This window comes from Pristiophorus japonicus, chromosome 19 (assembly GCF_044704955.1).
Source record: "Pristiophorus japonicus isolate sPriJap1 chromosome 19, sPriJap1.hap1, whole genome shotgun sequence".
Lineage (NCBI taxonomy): Eukaryota > Metazoa > Chordata > Chondrichthyes > Pristiophoridae > Pristiophorus > Pristiophorus japonicus.
The window spans coordinates 94,741,283-94,754,020 of NC_091995.1; the positions used below are offsets into that span (position 1 = coordinate 94,741,283).

The window sequence follows — 12,738 nt, forward strand, 5'->3', positions numbered from 1 at the left end:
CACCATCGGTGGCCGTGCCTTCTGTTGCCTGGGCCCCAAGCTCTGGAACTCCCTCCCTAAACCTCTCCACCTCTCTACCTCTCTCTCCTCCTTCAAGACGCTCCTTAAAACTGACCTCTTTGACCAAGCTTTTGGTCACCTGCGCTAATTTCTACGTATACGGCTCCGAGTCACATGTTTAAATCTCGTAACACTCCTGTGAGGCGCCTTGGGATGTTTCACTACGTTAAAGGCGCTATATAAATATAAGTTGTTGTTGTTAGTTCAGTCACCACCCTTCTGGTATATTCACCCCTTCCTCTTTGCCTGACTCAATTCCCCCTCCTCCGCCTCAATAACAACTTGTATTTATATAGCGCCTTTAACGTAGTAAAACGTCGCAAGGCATTTCACAGGATCATAAATGCAACAAAAATTTGACACCGAGCCGTATAAGGAGATATTGGGACAGGTGACCAAAAGCTGGTTCAAAGAGGGAGGTTTTAAGGAGCGTCTTGAAGGAGGAGAGAGAGGCGGAGAGGTTTAGGGAGGGCATACAATGGTACGGTAGGGTAGTGGTTGTGTTAATGGACAAGTAATCCTGGATGAATGATCTGGATATGCGAGTTCAAATCAGCTGGGGAATTTAAATTCAGTTAATTAAATAAATCTGGACTTAAAATAAAAAGCTAGTATCAGTAACAGTGAGCATGAAACTACCGGATTGTCGTAAACACCCATCCGGTTCACTGATGTCCTTTAGGGAGGGAAATCTGCCGCCCTAACCCGGTCTGGCCGATATGTGACTCCAGACCCACAGCGATGTGGTTGACTCTTAACTGCCCCTCTGAAATGGCCCCGCGAGACACTCAGTCAGCACTGTGGGAGCACCTTCACCACACGGACTGCAGCGGTTCAAGAAGGGGGCTCAAGGGGCAGTTAGGGATGGTCAATAAATGCCGGCCTGGCCAGCGACGCCCACATCCCGTGAATGAATAAATAAAACAGAAATTCCTGAGCTTAGGAGCAGGCAGCTGAAGGGACGGCCGCCAATGGTGGAGCGATGGAAATCGGGGGATTTGCAAGTTAAATGAACTTTAAATAAACCTGAACATACTCATCCTTCAGGGCAGGGACCTCGTTGACTGGGGGAGGGGCAGTCTGCGTCTGTTCCACTGAGCCGATCTCTTTCTTTGGCGAAGTGAGGTTTGAGTACAGAGTACTCGGCCCGAACACTCCCGACACACTGAAATCTAAATCTGTGTAAAAAGAAGCACTTTTTAAACATTTATTGCCCAATAGGATGGTGTAGCCCATAAGTACTGACACACTCCCGGGGAACCTCTGTCAATACTGACACACTCCCGGGGACCACCTGTAAATACTGTCACACTCCCGGGGACGCCCTGTAAATACTGTCACACTCCCGGGGACCCCCTGTAAATACTGTCACACTCCCAGGGAACCCCCTGTAAATACTGACACACTCCCGGGGACGCCCTGTAAATACTGTCACACTCCCTGGGACCCCCTGTAAATACTGACACACTCCCGGGGACCCCCTGTAAATACTGTCACACTCCCGGGGACCCCCTGTAAATACTGTCACACTCCCGGGGACCCCCTGTAAATACTGACACACTCCCGGGGACCCCCTGTAAATACTGTCACACTCCCGGGGACCCCCTGTAAATACTGACACACTCCCGGGGAACGCCTGTAAATACTGACACACTCCCAGGGAACCCCCTGTAAATACTGACACACTCCTGGGGACCCCCTGTAAATACTGACACTCTCCCGGGGACCCCCTGTAAATACTGACACACTCCCGGGGAACGCCTGTAAATACTGACACACTCCCAGGGAACCCCCTGTAAATACTGACACACTCCTGGGGACCCCCTGTAAATACTGACACTCTCCCGGGGACCCCCTGTAAATACTGACACACTCCCAGGGAACCCCCTGTAAATACTGACACACTCCTGGGGACCCCCTGTAAATACTGACACTCTCCCGGGAACCCCCTGTAAATACTGCCACACTCCCGGGGACCCCCCTGTCTATACTGACACACCCCCGGGGACCCCCTGTAAATGCTGACACACTCCTGGGGAACCCCTGTACATACTGACACACTCCAGTGGAACTCCTGTAAATAATGACACACTCCCAGGAACCCCTGTAAATACTGACACACTCCCGGGGAACGTCTGTAAATACTGACACACTCCCGGGGACCCCATGTAAGTACTGACAAACTCCCAGGGGACTCCCTATAAATACTGAAACACTCCGGGGAAACCCCTGTAAATACTGACACACTCCCGGGGACTCCCTGTAAATAATGACACACTCCCAGGAATCCCTACAAATACTGACACACTCACGGGGAACCCCTGTAAATACTGACACACTCCCGGGGAACGCCTGTAAATACTGACATACACCCGGGGAACGCCTGTAAGTACTGACACACTCCCGGGGGACCCCCTGTAAATACTGACACTCCCGGGGAACGCCTGTAAGTACTGACACACTCCCGGGGGACCCCCTGTAAATACTGACACACTCCCGGAGAACGCCTGTAAATACTGACATACACCCGGGGAACGCCTGTAAGTACTGACACACTCCCGGGGACTCCCTGTAAATACTGACACACTCCCAAGAACTCCCTGTAAATACTGACACACTCCCGGAGACCCCCTGTAAATACTGACACACTCCCAGGGACCTCCTGTAAATAATGACACACTCCCGGGGAACCCCTGTAAATACTGACACACTCCCAGGGACCTCCTGTAAATAATGACACACTCCCGGGGATCCCCTGTAAATACTGACACACTCCCAGGGACTCCCTGTAAGTACTGACACACTCCCGGGGAACCCCTGTAAATACTGACACACTCCTGGGGAGCCCCTGTAAATAATGACACACTCCCGGGGACCCCCTGTAAATACTGACACACTCCCAGGGACTCCCTGTAAGTACTGACACACTCCCGGGGAACCCCTGTAAATACTGACACACTCCTGGGGAGCCCCTGTAAATACTGACACACTCCCGGGATCCCCCTGTAAATACTGACACACTCCTGGGGAGCCCCTGTAAATACTGACACACTTTTTTATCAGGAGATGAGCAGAGAAAAAGGAGGGAACATAGGAAATAGGAGCAGTAGTCGGCCATACAGCCCCTCGAGCCTGCTCCACCATTCAATAAGATCATGGCTGATCTGATCATGGACTCAGCTCCACTTCCCTGCCCACTCCCCATAACCCTTTACTCCCTTATCGCTCAAAAACCTGTCTATCTCCGCTGTAAATATATTCAGTGGCCCAGCCTCCACAGAGAGGCTCAGGGTAAAAATAAAATGACCATCAGTGTCGATATGCCACACGGCTATAGTGTTACATCTTCAGTGCGTGGGCAGCAATCGAGCAGGGTGCACCAGCTGTCAATATAGATCTGGCCTGCTTCCGCATTCCAGCGTGATCTGTAGCGGGCGATGCAATGTGACAGAATTAACACCCAGGGTCCGGGACTGCGTAGCGCCCCCGCGAGGCGGGAGTTCCTGCGGCAGACGCGCAGGTCCCTCCCCCCACCCGCCACCCAGGACTCCGTCAAGAGCGCAGCGCTATGCGGGGCGCACGACGATGACATCATCGGCGGTTGCGCGGCGACCTGCAGCGCTAACTGCGAGGCACGGCGCTGCCATGGCAACACCTCTGCAAAGGCCTGAGCGATTTCCCGCGAGTTGGCGTTAAAGGGGGAGTGCCAAGCTGCCGACTGTGCGGGTGGGAAACAGGGCCATCCCTAGACCACCGGGGAGCGGGGTGTCGCGGCTGCCGTCCGGGCCGCTAGCGGTTACCGCCACCGTTAAACTCCCGCGCGGAATTCCGCTGCGCCGTGCACGGACAAATTGTTAGCGCCCCAAATTCCCCCCGCCCCAATCGGCGAGGAGGAAACTCGCCCTCGGTGACTGGCAGGCAGCAGGTGGCGTTGTGGGACACGACTTTCTCAGCCCCGCAGGGTCCAGGCTCACGGCCATGAAGTTCCCGCGGCGGACTGGATCGGGCCGGGGGTTTGTGATGCCTGCCGGGGTCGCCAACGCCGGTTGGCCGCATTCCTGGTCACATGACCTCCCACCTCCACCCGCCCAGCCCCCGCACTCCCGCCATTGGTCCATCCCCACTGCCAATCGGAGAGCAAGCAGTCTCTTTCATATCCAATTGGATTAATCCCGACTGTCTGTCAAACAGCCTTTTGCCTCCCCCATCTCCAACAGTTATATAACTAAGAAATTTAAATGTTCAAAGAAAATTTACAAAGGCCCAATTATTTTAGCCCCGATGATTTTTGTCCCGGGCTTTTGCTGGTGGCTGGGACGGAGCTTAATCTGCAATTCCTGGAGACTCCAGGGGCAATCCTGAAGGGTTGGCAACTCTAGACGACTTCCCACGATAACTGGTCCGCTTAGAACATAATAAGAAAATAATAAGAAAGGGGATGGAGTATAAAAGCAGAGAAGTCTTGCTACAGTTATACAGGGTATTAGTGAGGCCACACCTGGAGTACTGCGTGCAGTTTTGGTTTCCATATTTACGAAAGGATATACTTGCTTTGGAGGCGGTTCAGAGAAGGTTCACTCGGCCTGATTCCGGGGATGAGGGGGTTGACTTATGAGGAAAGGTTGAGTAGGTTGGGCCTCTACTCATTGGAATTCAGAAGAATGAGAGGTGATCTTATCGAAACGTGTAAGATTATGAGGGGGCTTGACAAGGTGGATGCAGAGAGGATGTTTCCACTGATGGGGGAGACTAGAACTAAGGGGCATAATCTTAGAATAAGGGGCCGCCCATTTAAAACAGAGATGAGGAGAAATTTGTTCTCTCAGAGGGCTGTAAATCTGTGGAATTCGCTGCCTCAGAGAAGCTGGGACATTGAATTAATTTAAGACAGAAATAGACAGTTTCGTAACTGATAAGGGGATAAGGGGTTATGGGGAGCGAGCAGGGAAGTGGATCTGAGTCCATGATCGGATCAGCCATGATCGTATTGAATGGCGGAGCAGGCTCGAGGGGCCGAATGGCCGACTCCTGCTCCTATTTCTTATGTTCTTCAGGTCTCCCCAACTCAGGAAAGAGTATTCTTTTTCTGTCCTCCACACCATCCATCAGTGTCTCCAGCTCCATATCAGTCAACCTGTTGGCTCTCCTTGCACCCTTTACACCAGCCATCCTTCCAACCTCCTTCCCCCGCTCAGGGCCTTGCTGCAAACCCAGGTCCTTTAAAAAGGCCAGGAAGCAGCTGGCTTGTTAGAAACCCTTACCTGCATGCTGAATTTCTCAGTGGTGATAACGCTCAAATTAAGACAGCCACACCGCTGAAGAATCCACTTTGGAAAGGTTCATTAGCGCTGGAACCCATTTGTTCACTGTTGGAGCTGAATATGGGGAGGCCCAGCCACGAAAATATTTCGGTGCTAATGACCACAAAAAGGTGGGGGGAGCACCAGCTTCCCAGCGGGACTGAATTTTGGGTCCGGAGCCTCCATAGCCCTCTGGGGCAGAGAATCCCAAAGATTCACCACCCTCTGAGTGAAGAAATTTCTCCTCATCTCAGTCCCTTATCCTGAGACTGTGACCCGTGGTTCTAGACTCCCAGCCCAGGGGAAACACCCTCCCTGCATCTACCCTGTCAAGCCCCCTCAGAATCTTGTTTGTTTCAATGAGATCACCTCTCATTCTTCTAAACTCCAGGGAATATCGGCTCGATGCTGGTGTTCCAGGCTCGCACATGTTCGAGTGGGGGAATAGAAATATAGAAAATAGGTGCAGGAGTAGGCCATTCGGCCCTTCAAGCCTGCACCACCATTCAATATGATCATGGCTGGTCATTCACCTCAGTACCCATTCCTGCTTTCTCTCCATACCCCTTGATCCCTTTAGCCATAAGGGCCACATCTAACTCCCTTTTGAATATATCTAACGAACTGGCCTCAACAACTCTCTGTGGTAGAGAATTCCACAGGTTCACAACTCTCTGAGTGAAGAAGTTTCTCCTCATCTCGGTCCTAAATGGCCTACCCCTTATCCTAAGACTGTGTCCCCTGGTTCTGGACTTCCCCAACATCAGGAACATTCTTCCTGCATCTAACCTGTCCAATCCCGTCAGAATTTTATATGTTTTTGAGATCCCCTCTCATTCTTCAAAATTCCAGTGAATATAAGCCTAGTCAATCCAGCCTTTCTTCATATGTCAGTCCAGCCATTCCAGGAATCAGTCTGGTGAACCTTCGCTGCACTCCCTCAATAGCAAGAATGTCCTTCCTCAGATTAGGAGACCAAAACTGAATACAATATTCCAGGTGTGGCCTCACCAAGGCCCCAATAAGACCTCCCTGCTTCTATACTCAAATCCTCTCGCTATGAATGCCAACATACCATTTGCCTTCTTCACCGCCTGCTGTACCTGCATGCCAACTTTCAATGACTGATGTACCATGACACCCAGGTCTCGTTGCACCTCCCCTTTTCCTAATCTGTCACCATTCAGATAATATTCTGCCTTCCTGTTTTTGCCACCAAAGTGGATAACCTCACATTTATCCACATTATACTGCATCTGCCATGCATTTGCCCACTCACCTAACCTGTCCAAGTCACCCTGCAGCCTCTTAGCGTCCCCCTCACAGCTCACACCGCCACCCAGCTTAGTGTCATCTGCAAACTTGGGAGATATTACACTCAATTCATTTGTCTGGTGCCCGAGGGAAGCCCAGGATGGGGTAATGTCCCGGGGTGATGCTGGGGGGGCGGGGGAGGGGAGTGGGGGAGGGAGGAACAAGCGGGGAGAGGGGAAATTCAAGGCAAACCCAGCAGGAATAATAAAGAGGGCCTACCTTCTGGGAAGATGCTGTCTGCGTTTTGTATGATGGGTTCCATAACGGACACAACTTGGACTGAAGAAGCTGACGCCATGTCCAGCATTGACACTTTCCTGCAACAGGGTGAGAAGGCAAGGGTCATCCTTTGGGAATCAAAGATTTGCATTTATATAACGCCTTTCACGACGACTTAAAGCACTTTACAGCCAATGAAGTACTTTTGAAGTACGGTCACTGTTGTGACGTAGGAAACGCGGCAGCCAATTTGTGCACAGCAAGCTCCCACACACGGCAATATGATAATGACCAGATCAGATGTCTTTTAGTGATGTTGGCTCAGGGACACCGGGATAGAACTTCCCTGCTCTTCTTCAGTCACAGGTCGACCACAGGTTGAATGGCGGAATAGGCTTGAGGGACTAAATGGCCTCCTCCTTGTCCAAGTAATGTGGGATCTATTGCGTCCACCTGAGAGGGCAGACAGGGCCTCGGTTTGTTGTCTCTCTCTTCATATGACGGCACCTCCGACAGTGCGGCGCTCCCTCAGTACTGCCCCTCTGACCAGTGCGGCGCTCCCTCAGTACTGCCCCTCCGACAGTGTGGTGCTCCCTCAGTACTGCCCCTGCAACAGTGTGGTGCTCCCTCAGTACTGCCCCTCCGACAATGCGGCGCTCCCTCAGTACTGCTCCTCCGACCAGTGCGGCGCTCCCTCAGTACTGCCCCTCCGACAGTGCGGCACTCCCTCAGTACTGCCCCTCCGACCAGTGCGACGCTCCCTCAGTACTGCCCCTCCGACAGTGTGGCACTCCCTCAGTACTGCCTCTCCGACAGTGCGACGCTCCCTCAGTACTGCCCCTCCGACAGTGCGGCCCTCCCTCAGTACTGCCCCTCCGACCAGTGCGGCGCTCCCTCGGTACTGCCCCTCCGACAGTGCGGCGCTCCCTCAGTACTGCCCCTCCGACAGTGCGGTGCTCCCTCGGTACTGCCCTCCGACAGTGCGGCGCTCCCTCAGTACTGCCCCTCCGACAGTGCGGCGCTCCCTCAGTACTGCCCCTCCGACAGTGCGGTGCTCCCTCGGTACTGCCCCTCCGACCAGTGCGGCGCTCCCTCGGTACTGCCCCTCTGACCCGCAGTTAGTGCCCCAGGCCGCCGCGCAAGTGCCGATGATGTCATTGCCATGCCCCGCGCCGACCCCTCAGTGCCCAGTGCCAACCCCGTAACGTCCCACGGGGGAAATTGTCCCACGGGTGGCGAAGCCGGCCGGCATCCGCTCTCAGGGTGGTGATTAAAGAGGAGGGTGCCAACGCCCCGGGCCGCCATCTTTTCTCTAGCGGCCGACTCTCAGGTCAGGCTCAACGATGGTGGCACTAGCGTGGTCTGAGCCGCCATCGCGCTCCGTCATGGCTGCCGGGCTGCAGGTCTGGTCCCACGCTGCCCCGGGAGCCGTGCAAAGCGTGCAGCGTCCCGGCCCTTTAAGCGAATGGGGAGGGGCGTTGAAGAGCCTAAGCACTGAGCATCTGCATACCGTTGAACATTGCTCCCCAGCAGCGCCCCAGTTACTGCCCCCAATGGAAATTCCACTTCCTCTCGGGGGCGGTAAGTGCATGTCCACGACGGAGGCAGGACTTCTGCGCCGGCCGCTAAAAGCCCCGCCCTCCCCCCCCCCCCCCCCCCCCGGAAGGTTACCACCCCCAATCGGGGCACGGGGCAGCTCCGCCCCCCGCAGCATCGTCCCACCTTAAGCAGGAAGTGATGCGGACCGACTTCCTGGTTACAGGTGTGAGGAAGAAGGACAAAATGGCCGCCTCTCAACTTGGGGGGGAAAATAAACGTTCTCGACCTTCCTGCGATAATTGGCCGGATGCAAAGATAAAGTTACCACGGCGGTGCGCGACCTTTCACCTGACCTTTAACCTACCCTTCATTCCTGGGCCAGAGGAGGTTGGGCCCCAGCACAATGGCAATGTTACTGGGGCTCATTTTGTTCACTTTCTGATATTCCGCCAACTTTGCCAAGAACTTAATGAGATACCTGTTTTTTTGGGGGGGGAGAAAAAAGTTTTATTGTCCTTCTTTTTCAGCTGAAGATTGTTCCAGCACGTCTCGCAAGTTGGCCATTACTCACGTGAGAACCCCGACGGTGAGCGCTATTTAACTGGTTGGGGCATCACAATCCGGCCCCTCCCCCACCATCCAACATCAAGCTGGTATGTCTGGCAGGGTTTCTGGGTTGTCTCAGGAACCTACGCCCATCCTGCTGGTATAAGTTTCCCTCTCCGCCTCTCTCCAGCTCCTTTAAGACGCTCTTTAAAAGCTACCTCTCTGACCAATATTTTGGTCACCTATATCTCCTTATGTGGCTCGGTGTCCATATTTTGTCTGATAATCGCTCCGGCCAAGCGCCCTGGGACCTTTCACTACATTAAAGGTGCTGTATAAATTCAAGTTGTTGTTGTCGCACAGTCTACCCTATGTAAACTAGAGGAGATCCAAAACTCAGCTGCCCCGTGTCCTAACTCGTACAGAGTCCCGCTCACCCATCAGCCCCTGTGCTCGCTGCCCCATGTCCTAACTCGCACCCAGTCCCGCTCACCCATCACCCCCTGTGCTCGCTGCCCCGTGTCCTAACTCGCACCCAGTCCCGCTCACCCATCAGCCCCTGTGCTCGCTGCCCTATGTCCTAACTCGCACCGAGTCCCGCTCACTCATCACCCCCTGTGCTGGCTGCCCCGTGTCCTAACTCGCACCAAGTCCCGCTCACTCATCACCCCCTGTGCTGGCTGCCCCGTGTCCTAACTCGCACCGAGTCCCACTCACCCATCACCCCCTGTGCTCGCTGCCCCGTGTCCTAACTCGCACCGAGTCCCGCTCGCTCATCACCCCCTGTGCTCACTGCCCACTGCCCCGTGTCCTAACTCGCACCAAGTCCCGCTCGCCCATCACCCCCTGTGCTCGCTGCCCCGTGTCCTAACTCGCACCGAGTCCCGCTCACTCATCACCCCTTGTGCTCACTGCCCCGTGTCCTAACTCGCACCAAGTCCCGCTCGCTCATCACCCCCTGTGCTCACTACCCCGTGTCCTAACTCGCACCAAGTCCCACTCACCCATCACCCACTGTGCTTGCTGCCCCGTGTCCTAACTCGCACCGAGTCCCGCTCACCCATCACCCCCTGTGCTCGCTGCCCCATGTCCTAACTCGCACCGAGTCCCGCTCACTCATCACCCCTTGTGCTCACTGCCCCGTGTCCTAACTCGCACCGAGTCCCGCTCACCCATCACCCCCTGTGCTCGCTGCCCCGTGTCCTAACTCGCACCAAGTCCCGCTCGCTTATCACCCCCTGTGCTCACTGCCCACTGCCCCGTGTCCTAACTCGCACCAAGTCCCGCTCGTTCATCACCCCCTGTGCTCGCTAACCTACATTGGCTCCTGGTTAAGCCTCGATTTCAAAATTCTCATCCTTGTTTACAAATTCCTCCATGGCCCTCGCCCCTCCCTATCTCTGTAATCTCCTCCAGCCCCACAAACCCCCCCGAGATGTCTGCGCTCCTCTAATTCTGCCCTCTTGGTCATCCCTGATTATAATCGCTCCACCATCGGTGGCCGTGCCTTCTGTTGCCTGGGCCCCAAGCTCTGGAACTCCCTCCCTAAACCTCTCCGCCTCTCTACCTCTCTTTCCTCCTTCAAGACGCTCCTTAAAACCGACCTCTTTGACAAACCGGCCCTAATTTCTACTTATGCGGCTCGGTGTCAAATTTTTTATCTTATAACACTCCTGTGAAGTACCTTGGAACGTTTCACGGTGTTAAAGGCGCTATATAAATACAAGTTACTGTTGTAGTTCAGTCGCCACCTTTCTGGTATTTTCACCCCTTCCTCTTTGCATGACTCAATTCCCCCTCCCCCACCCCAAAAACTTGTATTTATAAAGCGCCTTTAACGTAGTAAAACATCCCAAGGTGCTTCACAGGAGTGTTGTGCGATAAAAATTTGACACCGAGCCGCATAAGGAGATATTGGGGCAGGTGACCAAAATCTGGGTCAAAGAGGTAGGTTTTAAGGAGCGTCGTAAAGGAGGAGAGAGAGGTAGAGAGTTGGAGAGGTTTAGGAAGGAATTAGGGAGGGCACACAGGGGTACGGTTGCGTAGTGGTTATGTCGCACAAGCCAAGGTTTAGGCTGGGATGCTGTAGTATCCGTACAGACACGAGGTATAACAGGAGCGATCGGAATCTCATCTCCTCCCACTCCCCCAGACCCACCTCTGCATGCGGCATTACCGTAAGTTATTGTAGGATTCCGGCGGCAGTTTGGCGCAGACCTCTCGCAGTCTCTCCACCTTCGTGGGAAGATCTTTCTCGCTGCAGAAAGAAACGGAGTCAGGAACGAGCTTAGGGAAGCGGGGAAAGAGGTTTGCATCAAAGCCTTCCCACCATCTACACGGCACAAGTCAGGAGTGTGATGGAACACTCCCCACTTGCCTGGGTGAGTTGCAGCTCCAACCACACTCGAGAAGCTCGACGCCATCCAGGACAAAGCAGCCCTCTCGATCGGCACACTACCCACCACCTTCAACACTCACTCCCTCCACCACCGGCGCCCCCTGGCTGCAGTGTGCACCATCTACAAGATGCACTGCAGCAACTCGCCAAGGCTTCTTCGGCAGCACCTCCCAAACCCACGACCTCTACCCCCTAGAAGGACAAGGGCAGCAGGCGCATGGGAACACCACCACCTCCACGTTCCCCTCCCAGTCACACACCATCCCGACTGGGAAATATATCGGCCGTTCCTTCATCGTCGCTGGGTCACAATCCTGGAACTCCCTCCCTAACAGCACTGTGGGAGCACCTTCACCACACGGACTGCAGCGGTTCAAGAAGGCGGCTCACCACCACCTTCTCAAGGGGCAATTAGGGATGGGCAATAAATGCCGGCCTGGCCAGCGACGCCCACATGCCACGAACGAATAAAAATTGAAAAATTGGGAGTGGCATGAGTGGACTGGATTCGGAGGTGAAAACATCTGTATATATAAATATAAAAAACCACATCACAAAGAGCAACTAAAATAACGAACATGCCATCACCTACCTGGCCGCTTGGAACCAGTCATCGTAAAGGTCAAACATCATGAGGGGCTGTGGTAATTCGCGCAGGTAGGACTTCAGCGCACCTATCATGGAGAGAGAAGAATATTTTGGCAGTGGCTGTCATCACCTGTCGCAGCATCGAACTCATTCCAGAATTAAAGGGCCAGTGCCCTGCTTGACAAGTCTGGAACGACATATTATTTATTTGCCAAATGAGGTGATTTAATTAGTTTTTAAAATTAATTGGCGATTAGCGGGTGCCGCTGGCAAGACTGGCATTTATTGCCCATCCTGAACACGAATTGTGTTCAGAGGGAGCCAAACGGCCAACCATGTTGTGGATGTGATCTGCCCAATGTGTGGCAGAGATGTCATTGGACACAGCACTTGTGGTTTTCTGGTGAAATTTAAAGATTTTCTTGCAGTTTATGATAAAAACCAAGATTCTTACGAGGTTTTTTTGCACAAAAGCTGTAGACAAATGTGAGGTTATTCATTTTGAAGGAGAGGTGTAGAGTAGAAAAACAGAACATTTTTTAAATGGTGAGAAACTTTTAAATGTTGGGTGTTCAAGCAATGAGGGAGGCAAATGGCCTGTTGGCCTTTATTGCAAGGGGGTTGGAGTATAAGAGTAAGGAAGTCTTGCTACAATTGTACAGGGCCTTGGTGAGACCACACCTGGAGCACTGTGCACAGTTTTGATCTCCTTATCTAAGGAAGGATATACCTGCCTTGGAGGCAGTGCAACGAAGGTTCACTATACTGATTCCC

General features: G+C 53.5%; 1 protein-coding gene across 2 annotated transcripts in view; it reads right to left on the reverse strand.

The window, feature by feature from the left end:
- Nucleotides 1-12,738, reverse strand: part of LOC139230541 (SH3 domain-binding protein 1-like) — a 74,076-nt gene that overhangs the window by 7,923 nt on the left and 53,415 nt on the right. For both annotated transcript variants that reach the window (XM_070862375.1, XM_070862374.1), the window contains exons 12-16: nucleotides 11,969-12,050; nucleotides 11,155-11,235; nucleotides 8,797-8,910; nucleotides 6,894-6,991; nucleotides 1,097-1,238 (exon numbers count right to left, since the gene is read on the reverse strand). In XM_070862375.1, the coding sequence (XP_070718476.1) occupies nucleotides 1,097-1,238; nucleotides 6,894-6,991; nucleotides 8,797-8,910; nucleotides 11,155-11,235; nucleotides 11,969-12,050 (517 nt within the window). The remainder of the gene's footprint in view (nucleotides 1-1,096; nucleotides 1,239-6,893; nucleotides 6,992-8,796; nucleotides 8,911-11,154; nucleotides 11,236-11,968; nucleotides 12,051-12,738) is intronic.